The sequence below is a fragment of the Zootoca vivipara genome, chromosome 14 (genome assembly GCF_965207765.1).
Source record: "Zootoca vivipara chromosome 14, rZooViv2.hap1.1, whole genome shotgun sequence".
Lineage (NCBI taxonomy): Eukaryota > Metazoa > Chordata > Lepidosauria > Squamata > Lacertidae > Zootoca > Zootoca vivipara.
This window is the reverse complement of record NC_142597.1, coordinates 11,675,720-11,696,779: the sequence shown is the minus strand read 5'-3', so window position 1 is coordinate 11,696,779 and position 21,060 is coordinate 11,675,720. Positions and strand designations below refer to the sequence as shown.

Below are 21,060 nucleotides of genomic sequence, written 5' to 3'. Positions count from 1 at the left end.
TTGTTCAGCTCCTCCCGCGTTCCGCGTGCTTCCTCTTGAGCGGCAAGCAATTGCTGCTGGGCCTGCGCTGTCAGGTTCCGTATCTCCTGCTTCGCTGCTTCGGCCTCCAGCCTCCAACGCTCAGCGTCTTGCGCGCTCATCGCGGCAACTCCAAAGTAGCCAGAAAGATTCGGAGGTAGCTGTCAGAGATGCTTATGCGGCTACTCTAGAGTAACGACTCCTCACAGCATAGTCCTTTCAGGCTTTTATTAAGTGCTGATTATTTACAGTGCTCAGAGCGATCTATATACATGTTGTCTGTCAGGTATCAGTACCTCCGAATGGAGGTTGGCGCGTTTTCCTCCAGCAAAGAAGCTTGGGGAGACCCAGCCTCTTCCCCCGACGTTTCTTGCGCATTTCCGGGGTCGGCGGGACTGGCCTTCCCCCCTTGCTCCCCCCCTTCCTGTCCCACCTTGGTCAATGGCTCCGCTACCTTGCCTGAGCCTCGGACACCACTTCCTGATTCTCCGCTGGAGGCAGAACTCTCCCTGCTTTCCCCAGCGCTTGGGGATGGGCTGGAACTTAAGATGGGAGGGACCTCCCGGTATCCCCTGTCCCTCACAGATCCACATATGTACTCATAAAGAGGAAGGTAAGCTTGTTGTCAGCAAAAAGCATGTTTAGATTTCCATGTTACAAAGAATAAATTTAAATGGTATAAATGAAAAATATCTAATCAGCTTATTTATAAGGAAAGTATTGATATTGCATTGAATTCATGTGCCTTCTTGTCATCAGTCTGTTATGGTTGTCTTGCTCACAATAACTGCCACCACTTGACACTAAAAAGGGATTGTAAGGTGAACTGAGTAAGCTTGTCTTCATTGTCAGTGCTTTGGATGCCCATTACAAGTACAGAAGCCATTTGATGGTTTGAACACTTGGGCCCACACTATTTCCTATGGCTTTTTAACCTGTATTGAGGGGGGTTGTTTTTGTTTGCTACTATTGTATGTATTGCGTGCTCTGGTCCATGGGGTCCAGAAGAGTTGGACACGACTAAACGACTAAAGAACAACATAGTATGTAGTTTTTGTGTTTTTATATTGTGATCCTCGGATGAAGGGCAGTATAGAATATTAATTAATTATTGGTTCTGTCTCCTACAATGGTGGTAGGCATGTGTGCATAAAACAAATACAACATTTGGAAGTAAATAGGGAGTTGAAGGTGTGAAAATGGTTCAATCCCACTTTCCCAGAAAAAGAGAAAAGGGAAACAGCTGATAAAAAATCAACCAAGCAAATAGTTGCATGCCTCCCCATCTATATCATTTGGATCAGGAGGAGAATAGCACATAGGCACAGGTTGCAATATACGTTTGAATTGCATTCATGCAGAAAATGATAAAGTAGTCTTTCAAGACATAAACTACAATTCAGGCCAATGAATGTGGACTTGGGAGAATTTTGAAATAAACTGCTTGACTAGTGAAGCTTATGGGTTGCCTGAATGGGGAGTATGCCTCTTTTCACCCTTCAAGAAGGGGGGTGTTGTTGTTTTGGTTGGATCAAGCCATCAACTTTTCAAACCGCTCTTTTTAAAGGTAGAATTTGAAAGTTTTGTACCCATTCTTTCTCCACAGTAAGACATCAATAATATTAATTTTCTCAAAAGGTTTTGCTTAATTTTTTATATTGATTTTAGATTAATTATCAATGGACTACAACTGGGAACACCTCTCTCAACATGAATGCGTGGACTGCATTTGTCAACAGGTTTGCAACTGTAGTGGATACAAGCAAGCAGATAATGTCTGTGAGGATTGGCGCAAGAGGGCTGTGGGAGAACTAAAAGGTACTTTATATCACTTATATTGAGAATAGAGGGGTGGCTTTTATCGTTCATTGAAACAAAAAGCTTCCAGTGATGTTTTTGCCTCATGAATTCCCAAAGCCTATGTCAAGGTATCATGGCTTGGGAATGAAGTGCCTCAGTTTTCACTCTTTTTGAATACTTGTGCTAACTTTAAAAGTAGCACATGAAGTTAACTATTGGTGAGAAATGGTCATCAGTTATTTTCACATGGGAAACTCAGGTTCTGTCTATTCTACCTTGCTCTGTGGCAAGTAGGGGGGGGGACTGAAATGATTATCACAAAAGAGGAACCTGAATGCTTAGCAACTTATTATATGTTTTCAAGGACTTTTACTAAGCATTGGTACCTTGTACTATACAGGCTCTTGAAAAAACAGCTAAAGACTGCAAAAGAATCCTGAATATTCACCCAAATGTCTACTTCAACAACAACTTTTCTGTTTCTTCTAATTTCTTGAATTATTATTTGGTGGCAGAATGTAACAATTTAATTTAAAATAGTTCTTCTATAGACTTACAGTCCTTCTCTTTTATCCCTAAAGAATAAGGATTGGGGTGCCCTGTCAACAAAAGTAGATGCTGAAGAAAGAGTGTTTTCAGCTTTTCTGTTGCACAGTATCTGTATCTTTGTGCAAGCTCCTAATACTGTCAAGAGCCAACAACGATAGTGATTCTAATCTGACAAACCTTCTGATTTTCAACAGTCTTCTTTTTCACTCCTTTAGGCAGAAACTCCTCAAACTTTTTTGAGTTTACATAAGAGTATCCCTATAGATACTGTCTGATGAGGAAGGGTTAATGCAAAACCAAGCAACAAACACTTACTAAGTGTGCAGGAGAGGGCGACCTTGCATCCTTTAGTGTAGCTCCAGCTGGTACATCTAGAAGTGGCCACTTTACCTGCAGATACTGAAAGATATTGAGATAAATAAGATAAAGCCACAAAATAAACAAATTGACAACAGATTTCACAATAATTTCATGGCCCAAGAAACCAAACAAATGCAACTTATAGCATCATTCAGATACAAAAAGGCTGGTAGCGCAGGATTATGTTTTTCATATCAAAAACCTCCTCACTAGTTATGATGCACTTTTTGTCCATCTCACAGGTGACAAAGATGGCATCATAGTGACGGGAAAACGCTTATGGTTGCCTCCCAGATCACCTTGGTAGCATATGGAAGCTCAGATCATATGTTTCTTCTTCCAACACAAGCTACTGACACTGGATTGGAAAGAAAAACTGTGACTGGCCCAACCCCATATATTAAGAACATCTAAAATGTTGTGGGTGGCGCTGTGGTCTAAACCACAGAGCCTAGGGCTTGCCGATCAGGTCAGCGGTTTGAATCCCCGCAATAGGGTGAGCTCCCGTTGTTCGGTCCCAGCTCCTGCCAACCTAGCAGTTTGAAAGCATGTCAAAGTGCAAGTAGATAAATAGGTACTGCTCTGGCAGGAAGGTAAACGGCGTTTCCGTGAGCTGCTCTGGTTTGCCAGAAGCGGCTTAGTCATGCTGGCCACATGACCTGAAAGCTGTCTGTGAACAAACGCTGGCTCCCTCGGCCTATAGAGCAAGATGAGCGCCGCAACCCCTAACGGTCAGGGGTACCTTTACCTTTATCTTTAAACTGTGTAAAAAAAATTATTGATCAGCTATGCTGACTAACACACACACACACAAATACACACACAAAGAGAGATTTGCAAGATAAGGATGGAAATATAAAGGAAAAAAGAGGGGGGAACATATAACCAAACTTATTCCCAGCAATATTGGTGTAGATGAGCTTCTGACACTAACTTGAGAATAATACCGTCCCATTTAACTCAGTGGGGCTTCTGAGTACAGGCATAGTGTCCTGTGAATGTGCTAAGGTAACACAGTGATCCAGCAAATTCTTGTGTACCCTGTTTCTCATATTTTAAGACATACCCATAAAATAAGCCATAGCAGGATTTTTAAGCATTCAAGGAATATAAGCCATACCCCGAAAATAAGACATAGTGATTGGCGCAGCAGCAATGCCGGCCGCGGCAGGAGGAGGAGAAAAAAAATAAGACATCCCTTGAAAATAAGCCATAGTGTGTTTTTTTGAGGAAAAAATAAATATAAGACGTGTCTTATAATATGAGAAACACGGTATGTTGGAGCCTCCACAGAATTTAAGATTAGGGAACTCCATATCTCAAAGACAATAAACGTGATTTTCCAGAAGGTACTTAGTTGATTATTTTTTAATACCAACTATGTAAAACTATCTGCCAGTTTTTTGGTTTTTTTTTTAAAAAACTGACATTTAATACAGCATGGCACTAAATTTAATTTAGACCAGTTTCAATGTAGTGCTAACATGGAATTTTTATTTTCCTGACACTTTGCTAGCAAGAATACTAAAGCAATTTAAATTAACTTGCACTGTTGGATCTCTCACACAATCAGTTCCTCTAACTGTAAGAGATAATGTATCTTAGAATTACAACCAGTAGGTATTTTGTATTTTTAGCAGAAGAAGAAAATTATTCCATGCCCTATAGCTGAACGCAGTATGTCCTGTGAAATGCTGGAGATTGGGAATGTGGACTGGATGAGTTGCAGCTGTGCTCTGGAATTTCCCTAGCACACAAATCTTCATGATGTAAAACAGCTGGAAGGAAATCCCAGCATGCTCTATTTAGAGGCAGAACAACCAATAATTTAAATGGAAGATTAACCCTTCAACTTAAAACAAACCTTCACATTTCCTCCAACATATATTTCCACTATCTACTGCAAGTAGAACGTGATGAATAAGTGCTGATCTGTTACGACAGGCCATCGGAACAGATTCAATCCTAAGAAGGCCACTATCTTCTGAAAAGCTTAAGTTTGGCAATCACAGAACAATACAAGAGAAGCAAAAGCTGTTTTGCTTCATCAGATGGGCTGCATTTCTCCTGCCACCTAGCCCATTCAAAAGACCACACTCGCTATAAATTGCTATAATCATTTTAAGAAGTCAGGGCTTTCCCCAAATACATATAGAAGCTGTAGATTGTTAAGGGCACTCAGAGTTGTACGTAGATCAATATTCCCCTCACAGGGATACAATTCCCAGAGTATACTGTGAAAGAACTGTTAAACCACTCTGAAATTCTAGCTCATGGGGAATAGGGGTTTTATTATGTGAACTGCCCTGAGAACGTCGTCTTCTTCTTCTTCTTCATCATCATACCTTATAGTGCTCCTGTACAACAAATTGTGCTTGTAATATACACTGACTTTTGTAGTGCCAGAGACAGTATGCCTTTCAGTATCAGTTGCTGGGAATCACAAGTGGAGAGAATGCTGAGGTGTTTGTTTCCTGCTTGCAGGTTTCCCATAGGAATCTGGCCACAATGAGAGCAGGAGGCTGGACTAAATAGGCCAGGTATGAGGAACTAGATCTAGTTTCCTCCAATAAAATCATTTCTTCCATTGAGATGCTTGGCTCATGAGATAAAAATTAAATGAAACAAGTAACAAGAAGTTGAATTAATAACAGCAATATTTTACAATATATAAGAGTTATCCTTTTTTGGTTGTGGAGACACTTTTGCTTGAAATGCAATAAAGGGATCGCTGCTGTTGTGCCCAATGCTGCCACCCACCACCACTGCAGCTCACCCTAGACTATTCCTCTGAATTTGCTTTAGTTGCTTTTATGTGTTTTATACTGCTGCTTTATTGAGTTTTGGCTATACACTGCTTCAAGATTTTTGAAATATTAAGCCTTTTATCAATGCTTTTAATTAATTAAAAATACACAGGCCTTTCTAGGGAAAGAAAAATGAGATAGAGCGAATTTCTGATGTGGCTCTGACCCCTTTTAAACCCCTCTTCCCTAACAATACCCACCTTCATGCATGAAACTATGTGGAAAATGAGAGGGCTGCAAACGAAAAACATATCAGCACATCCTTGTATATGCACAATGCTTTAGGAGACATCTAGGGCTATACAAAGGATAGCTAGCACTCAAAAAGCAAAATAATAGTTTCGCCCTCTTGCAAGAACCCTCCACGCACTGCACTGTGCCAGGAAAGGCATAAAAAGTCCAGAGGCCAAGCTAATGATCCATCTGGTTTCACTCTGTGTATTGGGACAAAAGCAGGAAAAAGACAACGGGTTGTAATGATGCAACAAGCCTACAAGCAGAAACTTCCTGAAAGGGTGAAAAAATAACCTTTGGGCTGACCCATGAAAAAAGTCCAGAAAATCAGGTGGCTGGGCAGGAGATTATCTGGGGGTTGAAGCAAGGGATTCCCATCTTGAATCAGCACAGGGAATAGGTGGAAGAGGCTGTAACAGAAGTTCCATCTCTCCACAATCAGATGGGGTAAGTTTTAATTGTGTTTCTAGTTATTTCTCAATATTTCCCCCATATATACTTATTCCACTTACCTTAACCTAAAATAAAACTCCAAAATGTACCATGAAGAATGAAGCGGCCTAGACTGGGAAAGGGACAAATGTGGCTTCCCTGGGAGCAAAGGTCAGCTAGGTAAAGGCTTGAGTGGGGCTTCAAACTTCAGACCCCAAGTGATCTGATCTTTAGGAGGGCAAGTGGAAGTTCACTTATGTCAAAGTGGATCTCCTGTATTAAACGGCCATCTACTGAAAGCAATGGATGATTATTTTGCAACTGCTGTAAACAAAGGACATCCATTCCTTTACACTCTGATTAGGGTCACAGGAGAGAAGGTTATGATACACTCTCCATTTGTAAACGTCACTCAGTATTCTGTGATGCCTATCACTTGGTAGAAGGGGAAACACTGAAAAACATTGCAGGGTGAAATATTTATCCATAAACCCTGTTCTTGTAATCTGAAATTTGGAAAGAGATGCAGAAATATGCATTTTTCTCTGCAAAAGGAAAGCGAGTCCAAGGCCAGATATGCATGGCTGTGAAATGTTCCCAAGGCCCAAACAACATTGCACATGCCATAGAGTTTGACAAAAACATCTGGTTTGGGTTGAGTTATAGCACATGAGACATATGAATGCTCCTGACATTGTCCTTACGATGTATGCATCCCTGCCATCTTCAGGCAATGAACTGACTATGACATAATATCAAGAGAGAACATGCTCAATGTTCAACTCCAGCCCAAGCAAAATTATACAACCAGTATTACTACATAAACACTATTGTGTGTACTGAGAAGCTTGATGACTGTTACAGTGCTTGAGCGTGAAAAGAATGGTACATCTACGCTGACTGATTAATAGGAGGCATGATGTGTTGGAACTTCCTGTTTTTCTGATTTAATGCAGCCTACCAGAAAGGTGAAAGGCTTTTCTATGGGTTGTAGTGGACAAAGACCTCTCTGTACTTCTGAGATGTAGTAAAGATATAGTCAACACCTCCACAGCGGTGTTGAGCTCCTATGGAAGGCTGCTTTATTTGCTAACATTTGCACCATATCCAGGCCAGATTCACATTCCTCTGCAGGAACAGAGCAAACATTTTAAAATAAAGAGCAATTGCCAAAGGTTTCTGAACACAGAAGACTCTGGATTCTCCCCCACCCTTGCTTTGGAGATTGAGAACAAAAAATTGGAAGGCAACCAATATACCAAGCACCTTTGGACAAAGGAAGCAGGATTTGTGTACGTTTGACATGGAACAGGAAGAGAGCTTATCTCATTCCTATAAAACATACAAACAGTCCACTGTGACAGACCAGTCTTGCCCACAATGCAGAACTGTTTCCCTTCAACCTTTTACATTTTAACTGTAAAACTGAGCCTCCAAACTCAAAACAGAATATAGCCAAAACTAACAACTCCATAGCAAAAGTGAATGAAACATACAAGCGAGGGCCCTTGCCCTGAGAGAAGGAAAAGACAACTGTAACAGCAGCCGCTGCCACCTGTGAGCGAAGAGGAATGTTTCCCGAGACAGAAAACTCTGGAAAATATTTAAAGAGCACTGTTCACATTTTACAAAGTCTGTCTTCCCTTGGGAAAAAGACAATGCAGGCTACTGCATTAATTATACCATATTCATATAAAATTGGAACCAGTGACACTTGTAAGCTCTGGTCTGCAAAAGTTTAAGGCAGAGCTTTCCAAACTGTGTGTCGCGACACAGTGTGTCGGCTGCAGTTTGTAGGTGTGTTGCGTGACCGCTCCCCTCACTCCTCCCGGGGCTGAAAAGGGGTTAGTTTAATCTCCGGTTTGCTAGTAAAACTGAATTACTGTGTTACAAAATGATGCATGTCTAAAAAGTGTGTCACCAACGTGAAAATTTGGAAATCTGTGGTTTAAGGAGATAGTCTCCACAACTGTATGTGTGTTCTCCTAATTCACTCACTGCAGTGATTTACAGAAGCTAGATGTCTGGCTGTACAATCATAAAAAGTAAATACATATAATCTGGCAGCCTCCAAATACTATCCCATAGTCCTTCAAAAGCTTACTTGCTATGTGCTGTTTACTCACTTACTCGCCTTAAGAAGGTATATTGTAAATGTTAAACCATAACTCAATTTAATCCTACATACATTCCCACGTAGAGTATGGAAATTCAACATGGGCACAGCACAGACACTACCTGTATATCTTATGCTTTAACCCAGTTGTTCCAGCAAAACATACATACATATATATATATATACATACATATATATATATACATACATACATACATACAGTATGTGTGTGTGTGTATATATATAATATTCTTTGCACACAAAAGGACAAACTGTGGAATGTATCCGAATCCCTACCTCAAGATGTGTGCGGTTAAAGAAAGTTCTCAACACACAGTGGCTCAAATCACATACTATTATTGTCAGTATTAGAGAGTATATTTTCCAAGTTGCCCCTTCTCCTACTACTAATTTGGTATTTCTGAAAATGGTTTTTCAATGGTTTAAGTTTGATTTATATGCTTTTTTTAAAAAAAAATGTCTATCTTAATGCTCTTTTTTAAAACAGAGTACAGCCCATAACAGTTAGGCAGAATGAAAGGAGCAAATACTTTAGGCCATTACTTTATGACAGAGTGGAGAATCTGTAGCCCTACATGTTTGCTGGACTAAAATTCCCATCATCCTTGGTCATGGTCGTGCCAGCTGCGGCTGATTTGAGTTGGAGTCCAGCTGCATCTGGAGGGTCAAGTTTCCCCACCCCTGCATTAGGAGGACAATGAAGTCAGAGAAGGAAACGATGCATTTGCACACTGGAAAACTGTGATGATAAAATGTTACTGTGAGATTCATACAGCTAGTGCTGAATTCTTGCCCTTTACATAAAACTGGGCTGAGGATCTGTAATCAGATCTTAGTCTTCAAGGCTCCCGTAACAGCCAATTGTGGAAAAGGCAGGGAGCCAGGGCTGTCATCTGTACAAGGAGTATGTTTGGTATGCAGCTGGCCCCATGACCCCCAACTAGCTAGCGCAATGACCTACAGTACACTCTGGGCTCTGAGTACAGTAGAAGTAGTTTCCTAAATGACTGCCTTTGATCTGCTCTCCAAGCCCTAAGATCAAAGCATCTGGTTAGATTGGGGAAGTCCCTGAATCTGGCTGCTGTACAGCTCCAATCTGTTTCCAAACATTGAGTGGTGATGTGAGCTCACTTGCAGTTTACTGCAGAGTCATTTTAAAAGACACTCACACCACCCATAACTGCTAGGACACAGTGTGCACCACCCCATTTGGTGAGTCAGCTTTCTAGGAAGCACTGGCAAGAGCTGAGAAGCCATGAAAGCCAAAATACCCACAGAAGATGTGCAGAAAGTTCTACCCAATTAAAAGTTCTCTGTATTGTCGTTTTCCAGCTGGTTTATTTTATGCTCCACTCTTCAACACTCTTGGTCACAAAGGGTGCTTTCTAATCCATTTGGTAAGCAGAGAAGCTGCTGGCGAATGGGGCGGGGGTGCCTCTACGAAGGTTGTATAAAGGCTCCTTCTCATTTTAAACAATTTAAGAGGGCAGCATGTGGGGGTGGGGAAACACTCTGAAAAATATACAAGCAAAGAGACTAAGCTAATGGTACAGGGGCAGTGTGGAAAACTGAGCACCCCCTCTAAGTATAAGACTGTGCCTCAAACAGACGTTCACTGTACAGCCATGTGTGTATATAAAAAAAGAAGAGTTAATGGCATATTGAAGCTATAAAAGTTTCAAAATGGTTACATTCCAGAGAGATTAGAACAAGCCCTGGTTGCTTGTTACCTTCCCTCCTCCTCTGCTAGTGGGGGAATGAAAAGGATTTTAACCATTTCTCTCCCACATGCTGTTGTGCCACACACACAGTACAATGCACCCTGCTGTCTGCACATTAACCTGCCATTTGCCAAATAGCTTCCCCTCAGCTGGGGATTAACATTCATCAATTCAAACAACAATCCAGTGGTCCTGCAATCCTAGGCAGGAACAATGGGGTGCAGACAACAGGCCTTGGCTTGCCCAGGACTGCTGTAGTCACTGCATGTCAGCAGTCTCTTCTCTAGGCGAAGAAGCCTGCAGCAAACCAGGAGGCGGAGGAAAGGAAAAACAAAAGAAGAGTTGCTACAAAAATTACAAACATTAATGACCAGATTTCCTGCCCTTGCTACACACATGGTGTAGATGTTATCTGGACATGAGCAAATTTTACTCTAGTTTTAAACACCCTAATCTAGGTTACAGTATTCGGAACTGAATATACATGTTCTTCTCTGTATAGACCAGGCACTCACAAGCACCATTCACACATCTCATAATGTATGACCTTTATTATTATTTTTTGCAAACAATTTTAATATTTCTCTCATATCTATATTCACAGTTGGGCAATACTATAGATTAACACTCTTTATAATAAAATTTATAACCAGCATTTTCTTCTCCAAATGGAGCATTCAAAACAGCTAAAAGCACAACATATAAAAAGTAATCGAGTCAATTAAAATACAAATGCATGCACTCGCACTCACACCCAAAAATGATTTTTAATATAAACCCAGAAAGCCAGAGCTAAATAAATAAATAAATCACAATTAAACAACAATAAACTTGAACTGAACTGGAAAAGAAATGTCTTCGAATGCCAGCAGAACACAAAGAGAAACGTCAGGGTGTTTTACATATGAGGTGCACCGCAGTGAAAGCCCTTTTCTACAATGCCACCAACTATGCCTTAGAGAGCAGTGGCAAGCACATGATGTCATGTTCACATGGAAGGAAGTGGTCCTTCAAGTTGCCTGGTTCTAGGTTGTTAAGTACTTTAAAAGGTTGTTAAGTAGAACTTTGAATTGCACTTGAAAATGAACAGGCAGGCAGTGATGCTGATATACTAAATGGGTCACATGATCTCAATGCTTGGCACCAGTCAAGATTTTTACAGCATCATTCTGCACTGATAGAAGTTTCTAAATGATCTACATAGAGCATGTTGCAATAAAACAGTATGATTTAAAGTTAAAATCATTCTCCTTCCTAACACCAAAAACAAAGAAGAAATGCAAATCAAGCGTACTATCAAGACATGGCAAAAGATACTGGGTTGTATTCAAAAATGGTCACACAACGATCAGTAGATCTGCTGACATTAACAGATGTGTCTAACTTGGGTCTATTAATTTCAATGGGTCTACCACAAGTGTAAGTTAGTTGGATACAGCCAATAGTCTACACAGTTTCAGAAAAATAAAAAGCAAAGTTGTTACACTATTTTCTAAAATGACAGCCACAATTTTGCAACCAAATTCTATAAAACCAAATTCCTATAAATTTCCAATGTACTAGTAGGGACAAAGAAGTGATTAGGAATTCAATAGCTTTACAAATTAAGCTATTTTGTTTTTAAGCAGCTAGCCTAAAACGTGTCCTCAGTGCCTTTACACTACCCAGCCCCCGACATCCACAAGAGGCACTTTCTTTGCCTGTTTACATAGCTACAGTATTAGCTGCTGGGTCACCAGGTTTTCACCCCCACCCTTAACAATTAAATAAAGCATTTAGAGAGGGTGGCGTAATTCAGCAGAGCATATTTGCTCCTTGAGGGATACAAGCTAAAGTTTAAACTGCAGTTTGTTTGTTGATGTAACGTGACAGATCACAGGTCTGCATCCTAACAGCTGCAAGAGTTCTAGCAGGACACTCTGCCTTGGGACTATTAACCCTAGGAATGAAAATGTTTTAGAGCTGTGAATTCCAAAAGCATAACAACAAAAGAAAAACTTTTCCAAATTGGGTTATGTGTGAGGAAATGCAAAATTCCAGGTTATAAACCCGCAGAGTCGCTTACATTCCTTAACAACAGCAAATAGACGGAATCCTTGGGCCTCTGTGGTTGTTCATATTTAGACCCTGAAGAAAAGAAGTGTGTGCGCCTTTCCCTCAGTTTTCCATTATGGACAGCATAGGCCCTTGTTTTTAGATTTTCCTCCCTGCCTCACAAGACAGTATAGCATGCATAACTGCACTTGCCTCAAATGGGAGAAAATGTTTGTCCTCCCTGCAAATTACTGTTAACTTCTAATCTAAGGCAAAACAAAAACCCTCCAAAGGTTTCATAGCAACTATCCCTGTTGCATGTCAAAATTAGGTCAGCTATTAAATTTAATATCAAATCTGCTGCGTGAAGTGAAAAGCTTGTCTCTTATGTGCAATGAAAGGGCTGCATGACCTATGCGGAGAAGATAAACTCACTGGGGGAAGGACTGGAAAAAAAAACTGATGTTGTGGCCATAAGCAGAGCTGCAGGAAGCCTCTGAAAGGCAACAGGGCCTCTCAACCCATGGGAAAAGGGAAGAGGCAGAACACTGGAGCTTCAAATCCAGGCATACCAAGGTTGAACAGGATGGTGGCAACAAGTGGGTCAAAGGTCAACCAGCCAGCCTGCTCTGGTTTCCATGGATATGTGGCCTATTCATACAGTGCACAGAGGGCTCTTCACAGCCACTTACACACAATTGAGTTACTACTCCAAGCTCTGCAGGCCTCGTCTTGGTAGCACAGCACATTAGATGGTAAAGTTTAATGGAGTCAATTAAAACAGAGAATTAGCACTGAACTAGTCCTAGAGAACTACAGAGACACTGTCAGAATTGTCTCATCACAGGAGAATGTCAGTGCAGCGTGGACAGAATAATCTGAATATCATACTCTGGTATGATATTACCTGCATGTCATCCATGTTATGTGTTAAAACCAAACCGGGTATCATCAATAGCAATAAGTGCTTGTGGGACCCTAGACTCTAGGGTCCCACAAGCACTTATTGCTATTGATGATTAGACCTTGGTAGAAAGCATTTTTCCCACCTTGAGAAAACCTTTTTTTTAAAAAAGGGGGGAAATCATTAGATTTAGATTTTTAGGCTGTTTTACAAACATAATGGCATCTAAAGCAGGAAGTATGAAGAGTGATAAAATATTGATTCTAATATACAATACCTAAACATTTCCACATTTTAGTTCACATTGAAACAAAAAGAATCTTAGTTCTAAGAAATCTTGGGAGAATAAAAATGTGTTCATAGCAAACTCAGGAAATTTCCATGGGGAGGGAATTACACAATGAAGGTACAGTAGCTTGGGGGGGGGGGAGAGCTATTTTCTATTAGATGTTAAACTTATCTTCCAGACCAGGGTTCTAGAACCCTCTTAGGCCTTGAGGTACCACAAAATACCTATTTCACAGAAGAAAAACTCAGAACAGCACACAACAGGCAGAACCCTACACAAGGGGTCAGCAAACTTTTGCAGCAGGGGGCCAGTCCACTGTCCCTCAGACCTTGTGGGGGCCGGAATATATTTGGGGGGGGTGAACAAAGTCCTATGCTCCACAAATAACCCAGAGATGCAATTTAAATAAAAGGACACATTCTACTCATGTAAAAACACGCTGATTCCCGGACCGTCCGTGGGCCGGATTGAGAAGGAAATTGGGCCGCATCCGGCCCACAGGCCTTAGGTTGCCTATACAAAGAGAGAGAGCAGGCAAACCCCACCCCCAAAAGAAAACCAGGAAGCCCACATTCAAATAACCAGTCAAAGCAAAAGCCTCAATTTAAAAAAAAAATAATAATTGGGAGGGGGGGGGTGCTTTGGCACATGCCATGAAGAATGTCTGAGAATTATGTGGTGTCCACTGATGCCATACCAGGTTCTTCAACTCCAAACAGTGATTGCAGGCAAAACATGTCTCCTGCAGAGAGGGAGGGGAAGAACCTATATGAAATCATATATTCCTTTTAATAGCCTGGGTCCATACCATCTAGGGATGGGGAATCATTGGCCCACAGATGGCCATCACCCTCAGACACAACCAGGGATGTTGAGAGTTGTAGCCCAGCAACATTTAGAAGGCCACATGTTTCCTACTACTGATTTGAGCCTACTCCTGATTTGAGCCAAAAAGCAGCAATTTCAGTTCAGGTTTCATGCAGATATTCAAGAGACTACTGTACTCCATAGATTAGGTCCGAAGCTTCAAATGTCAACATTTTTTAAGCCTACACAAAACTTTCTCCCAGGGACCATGGATCACGTTTTTAATTATACGTTTGTATTTAAGACATTAAAACAATAAAATTAAGCACAGACATATACTGTAAAACCCAATGAAAGTGTTTAAGACTTCTGGAAAAAACATAACATATACTTTAACAAGCTACTGGTGCATGTTTACCTAGTATGCCTTTGCAGCCTGCAAAATACAAAGCTCTTTAGAAGTGCCTAGTCCTAAAATATTTGCTTGACTTTAGCAAAGCTGTCACTTTTCTTGATTAATCAGGAAACAAATCTAAAGCGGCAATTAAAATTTACCTCCCCCTTCATGTCCTTTACTTATCTCCCCCTCTTTCCTATTTTAGACCATACATATGTCTACATTGCCCCCCTTCCAAAGCCTTTAATAATCCTTATCCTCTCTCTTCAAAAGAGGAGAGCTTGTAGTTGTCTGTGAAATTCACAATTTCACAGACAGCACCGGCAGTAGGGAAACTCTATTATTTCCTTTCAGAGGATTTTGCAGAGAAACATTCATGCCAGTATCATAGACCCAGTAAGACTTCATGATCCCATGACACTGTTAAGCTCTCTGCAACCTCTCTTCCTTGAGAAGCAAATGACATTTACTACCAGTGAAACAGGAGCAACAGAAAGAGCCTCCCTCCACTTCACCCCAGCTGAGAGAATGTGCAGAACTGTGGGCAGCTTCAATAAACCACTCTATTTCCAATCCTGTAGTTGTGTTTTAGGCAGTAGGATTCTTGCCATTCCAGTCACAAGATCCTCTTGAGATAAGGGGACAAAGAGAGTATACCCCTCCCACCCAAGATATAGATTGCCCCACCTCCTCCTTATTCAAAGCCTGGGGAAATGTCATTCACATAAAGAGGGAAAGTGACTGTGTTTTGCATGATTCCCTTTTGTTTTATGAAGAAAAGGCATCATGGTACACAAGCAGAAATGAATACAGTGGTACCTCGGTTTACGAACTTAATCCGTTCTGGAAGTCCGTTCTTAAACCAAAACCCTTCTTAAACTGAGCCGCCTTTCCCTAATGAGGCCTCCCGCCGCCAGTGCCCTTCCACCATTTGGGTTCTGTTCCTATCATCTGACCACAGGCCATGCTGGCTGGGACCTATGGGAGTTGTAGTTCAACAACATCTGGAAAGCCATAGGCTAGCCACCTCTGCTATAAAACCACTTCACCCCACAAGAACTCTTTAGCCTATGTAGTAGCCTATGTATGTAGCTGACAGGGCATGAGGACACAGATCTATTAGTTCCATAATCAAGTACAGGCAGCTCTTGACAGCTTGTCACTTTCCTGAAAAGCTGCTTTTTCTCAGATCCATAGAGGTGGAGGGGTGTGTGTGTGTGTGTGTTACCCCCAAAAAATATGACCAACCCCCACTCCATTTACACCTTACCTCTCCTTCTTCCATTAAACTTGGCTGCAGTAATGTTTTTGGGGGTAAGCTTCACAGAACAGCTTGCAAAGCTGTTTCCCCTGCCCAGTTAAACCTTCCTGTAGCAGCATTTAACAGGAGGGGAGGTGTTTCATACAACTTTCTAAACTGCTGGGCTCTTCACCCTTCCTTAAACCTTGCTGCAGGCACATTTAAAAGAATAGGGGGTGCTTTACAACCCCTCCATTAAACAACTTGGATGGGCTGCAGTTGGCATGGCCACCTATTGGTGACCACATGAACCAGAGCATGACAACATTTTACATTTTTCTAGGAAGCTAAGAACACAAATCAACGTTTTGTTTATGTGAACACTAATGCCACAATCATGTTCTAAGTTTCTTTAGGTATTGATGGTTCCCCATCTTGAAGGGTAACATTATTTAATCCAATTAAAGTTATTTCAGTTTTACATAAAATATTTTTGCAGCCAGAACACAGAATCAACCACACAGAGTTGGAAGGGGTCTTGTAGGTCATTGAGCCCAACCCCTTAAAATCCAGTAGAATATCTCCAAGAGATAGTTGTCCTCTACTTCAGGACCTCCCAAAAGGGTCTGCTTGCCTCCAGCTAATTGATTTCATTGCTGTGCTGCTTTTACCATGAAGATATTTCTCCCTAAAGCCCATTAGATCAAGCCCTGTCCCCTGGAACAGAAGAGAACAAGTCTTTATGTGACAGCCCTTTGTGTCTCTGAAGAATGCCACCACATCTCACCTCTGTATTTTTTATTCAGACTAACCATACATATCTAGCTCCTTTAATCATTTTTATAAGATTTGTTTTCAATATTGCTGATCATGTTGCCTTCCCCACCTAAACCCTTTCCAAATTTACATCCTTAAAGCACAGCACCCAAAACAAAACACAGTACTCAACATTAGGTTTAAGTAGTGCAGAATGAAATGGAAAGGTTGCGTTTCATGGCATGGAAAATGTGGTTCTATGAAGGCTGCCTTTTGTCTCAAATTATGTTTTTATATATGTTATAAGCCGTCCAGAGTGGCTGGGGAAACCCAGCCAGAAGGGCAGGGCATTAATAAATTGTTGTTGCTGTTGTTGCATTAGCCCTTTTTTTCAGTCACATCACACTACTGAATCATAAAGGTAAAGGTAAAGGGACCCCTGACCATTAGGTCCAGTCGTGACTGAATCTGGGGTTGTGCGCTCATCTCGCATTATTGGCCGAGGGAGCCGGCGTATAGCTTCCAGGTCATGTGGCCAGCATGACAAAGCTGCTTCTGGCAAACCAGAGCAGCACATGGAAACGCCGTTTACCTTCCCGCTGTAGCGGTTCCTATTTATCTACTTGCATTTTGACGTGCTTTCGAACTGCTAGGTTGGCAGGAGCTGGGACCAAGCAACAGGAGCTCACCCCGTCACAGGGATTCGAACCGCCGACCTTCGAATCATACTCAGCTTAAATAAACTAGATATCCCAAAAAACCTTTACATCTAAACAGATTAAACAGATTACATATGTATATAGTTCTGATTCTATTAATGTTTAATTGTTTTTAATTATAGTTTTTCCTATGTTTTTAGAGATTCTTGTTTTTATCTGTAAGCTACATTTAGTCCTGTCAGAGGAAGTGACAGGGTATATAAATATAATAATGTACTACTGTCAACCTACCGGTAGGTATTCTCCATCCTATAGCAGTGCTTCCCCCTGCCACCTGCACTAAAATGCAGAACTTCACACTTATCTCAGCTGAATTCTATTTCATTAGTTTCCACTCAGTTTTTCATTATATCAAGTTCATTTTAAATGTTATTACTTACTTCTTATATTAGGTAAAGGTAAAGGGACCCCTGACCATTAGGTCCAGTCGTGACCGACTCTGGGGTTGCGCGCTCATCTCGCATTATTGGCCAAGGGAGCCGGCGTATAGCTTCCAGGTCATGTGGCCAGCATGACAAAGCCGCTTCTGGCAAACCAGAGCAGCACATGGAAACGCTGTTTACCTTCCCGCTGTAGCGGTTCCTATTTATCTACTTGCACTTTGACGTGCTTTCGAACTGCTAGGTTGGCAGGAGCTGGGACCAAGCAACAGGAGCTCACCCCGTCACAGGGATTCAAACCGCCGACCTTCTGATCAGCAAGCCCTAGGCTCAGTGGTTACTTCTAGCTATCCCTCCTAGTGTTATTTGAAAATGTGCTAAGGATTCCCTTTGTCCTCCGATCTAACCTGTGGTGGGGAACCACAGGTCCAGGAACAAAATCTAACTGACCCTTAGGACTCTCCCTAGGCCACACCCCTCACCAGCTTTGTTCCACAACCTCCTTCAGTAGCTTAAATGGGTGAATTGTAATGCCTCTTGCTTGTCTGGGTGGTGAATGGAGAAATCTGACTTTTGTGTAGCTGGAATGTGGCCTACTCTACAAAGATAAGCATATCATCCATTTCTCCACCCACTTTTGCCTCTGGACCCACTCTCCATAGGTATATAGTTCCTGGAAGGGTCCCTATGAAGGAATGTGGCCTCCTGGGCCAAAAAAAGTTTCCCTATCCTTGGTCTAAACTGCTAATAGAGAGTCCTGAATCATCCCAATTTAAAAACACACACACCCTCTTTTGTTTAATGAGAAACCAGTGGTGAGCACTATCTGAACATGGTTTTCCAGCCATATGTGAATCCTATAAAACAAAAAAAACCTGTAAAAGCAAGATACTCCATAGTATACCCACAATCTATTGCACTAATAACTTAATTTAAAAGGGCTATTATTCTAGCAGAAGTTACTATTGACAGATCTATGGGTGGCATCCAATTATCAATGTGTTGCTATCATTGTAAAGTTCCTTAAGAAATGGACTCTCTTGCAGTCTGTTCTAAGAACATAAGCCCTGCTGGATCAGACAAATGGCCCTCTACTTTCGCATCCTGTTCCCATAGCAGTCAACCAAATGCCAATGGAAAGCCAGCACACAAGCACAACAGCACTTTCCCTACTGATATACATCAACAACTGGTATACTGAGGCATCCTATTGGAAGTAGCTCACAGCTATAGTAACTAGTAGTCACTGATAGCCTCATCCTCCATTAATTTGTCTAAGCCCCATTCAAAACTACCGGTATCAACATTGGTAGCCAATGCTACACCTTGAGATAGGGAATTCTATAATTTAACCACGCACTGTGAATAAGTATTTTTGTCTGTTCTGAACCTTTTCACATTCAGCTTCACTGGATGACTGAGAGAAAAGCTTCTCTCTATCCACTTTCACCATACCATGTATAATTTTATGCAGCATGCTGCACAATCATGTTCAAATCACAATTTAGTTTAACTGTGACATAAAAACACAAGCCAGGCCAATGCCATGTCTTACTTTTCAACTACTGTATTTCCAAAAATAACTGGGGTGAATGCATCAAGCTGTATATTACAACTTTTAATAGGCAGACTCTTTTGCTATTCTGATTGGTCTTTCAAAAAACATTTTCTTATGCAATTTTATTAAAATTCAACATTATTTTTACTGGACTTTCCTTACCACAGGAAAACTTGATCAATCTGATTAAGAGCATCTAAATAGCACAATTATTACCTAAAAATGCAAATTCAGATGATCCTGTGCCTATCAAAATGGTGCCATCTAAAAACAAGATATATACTCGAGTATAAGCCTACATTTTCAGCACCCAAAATGTGCTGAAAAAGCCGCCCTCGGCTTATATTCGAATGAGGCGGACAGCGGCGGAGAAAGGCACAGGACCGGGGGTTCAGAGAACCGCTGCGCTCACTGCAGCTCTCCAAACCCCTGTCCTATGCCTGCTCTGTGTGAGGCGGCGGGGAGGGAGAAGCGGCGAGGAAGGGATCCTTCCTCACTGCATCTCCCCCCCACCCCACCGCCGACAGCTGGGAAAGGCATAGGATGGTATTTATTTTTATTTTTGAAATTTACCTGTAGCTGCTGCATTTCCCACCCTCGGCTTATACTTGAGTCAATTAGTTTTGCCAGTTTTTTAAAGGTAAAATTAGGTGCCTTGCCTTATATTCGGGTCGGCTTATACTCGAGTATATACAGTAATTGTTTTTTAATACTTTGGGGGCTCCCTAAGTAAGAAGCAGCATGTTCGTTTATAAATTAAAATAACACATTGCTATGGATACTTCAGCAGAGGATGGCTAGCCCTATGCATTCCTGCACTAAGAAGTGGGTTGTGCTTGATCACTTCCCTTCAGAGCCTACAATTCTATTTTTAAAACTTCTGAATATTCCAAGGAATATTCCAAGTGTTTGCACTAAGAAAGAAACAGCTCAGACCAGACCAGAATTTCCAAGATTTTTTGTACAACATCAGCATTTGTAAGAATCAGTGCAGGACTTCTATTGAAGTTCCACCCCTTTTAATAGAGAGAAAATATTTTCTCTCCTAGTAAGAAAAGCCTGTATTATAGCCCCTAGAGCAGGTCTGAAATCCTTCCAAGGCCAAAACAATACATCAAGGTTGCCAAACCTTTTTTGCAGAGTTTCACAATAACTGAGACACCATCACAAGGTATGGAGGCCTGCTTGCTGATATATACAGCATATGATCAAAATGACCTACCTCAAATCTTTCATCCTTTTCTAGGCCTCAAACCACAACCTGCCCACAAAAACCTGGCCTCTGGTGTTTTTGAATATCAGATTCCTTCAACTGCACTTGGCGGTTTACTGCCTGAACAAATTACATTAACAATGCAGAGAAATGTATACATGGCCTTAAATACACGATTGAGCTGGGACCAAAACAAAAGGCAACAGTAACCTAGCAACAAGCCTGAGCCTGCTCCCTACCGGCTGAGTTTCTGGACCCTGCTATGAATTGGGAACCATTGAGTTTCACTCTTTGCTGCAAACAATTAAGGACCGAGAAGTCCCAATTACAGTTGGGATTTACAGCCAAAGAAACATTCTATAAATCACTGCCCCAGTCCCCCCACTCCTTCCCAAACCAGATAATCTCATCCAGATGTTTAGCTACAGCTGTCTAAATGTGTGGTATATTGTTAATCAGTAAGACTGATTTTCTCTGTAAAATGTCAAGTACTGAAGCACAAGAGCTTCATATAAGGAGACAAGCCTGAAGTCATCAGCTACAACATGTGGCGATGATCGAATACTTATCAGGACGGCGGAAAGGAAACTTGGTTATGTTTTCCATTCTCAAGTAACATAATGTAACTAGTCTCTGCTGTAAAGAACCCTCCTACTCTAGCCTCTTCAAAAACTATTCAATTGTGCTAATCCCTTCAATCAATGG

General features: G+C 41.3%; 1 protein-coding gene across 1 annotated transcript in view; it reads right to left on the bottom strand.

Moving 5' to 3' along the window:
* The window catches only part of TCF7L1 (transcription factor 7 like 1), a 76,848-nt gene that overhangs the window by 20,730 nt on the left and 35,058 nt on the right, over positions 1 to 21,060 (bottom strand). Inside the window, exon 4 of the mRNA XM_035140045.3 lies at positions 2,683 to 2,766. Coding sequence (XP_034995936.1) covers positions 2,683 to 2,766 — 84 coding nt within the window. The remainder of the gene's footprint in view (positions 1 to 2,682; positions 2,767 to 21,060) is intronic.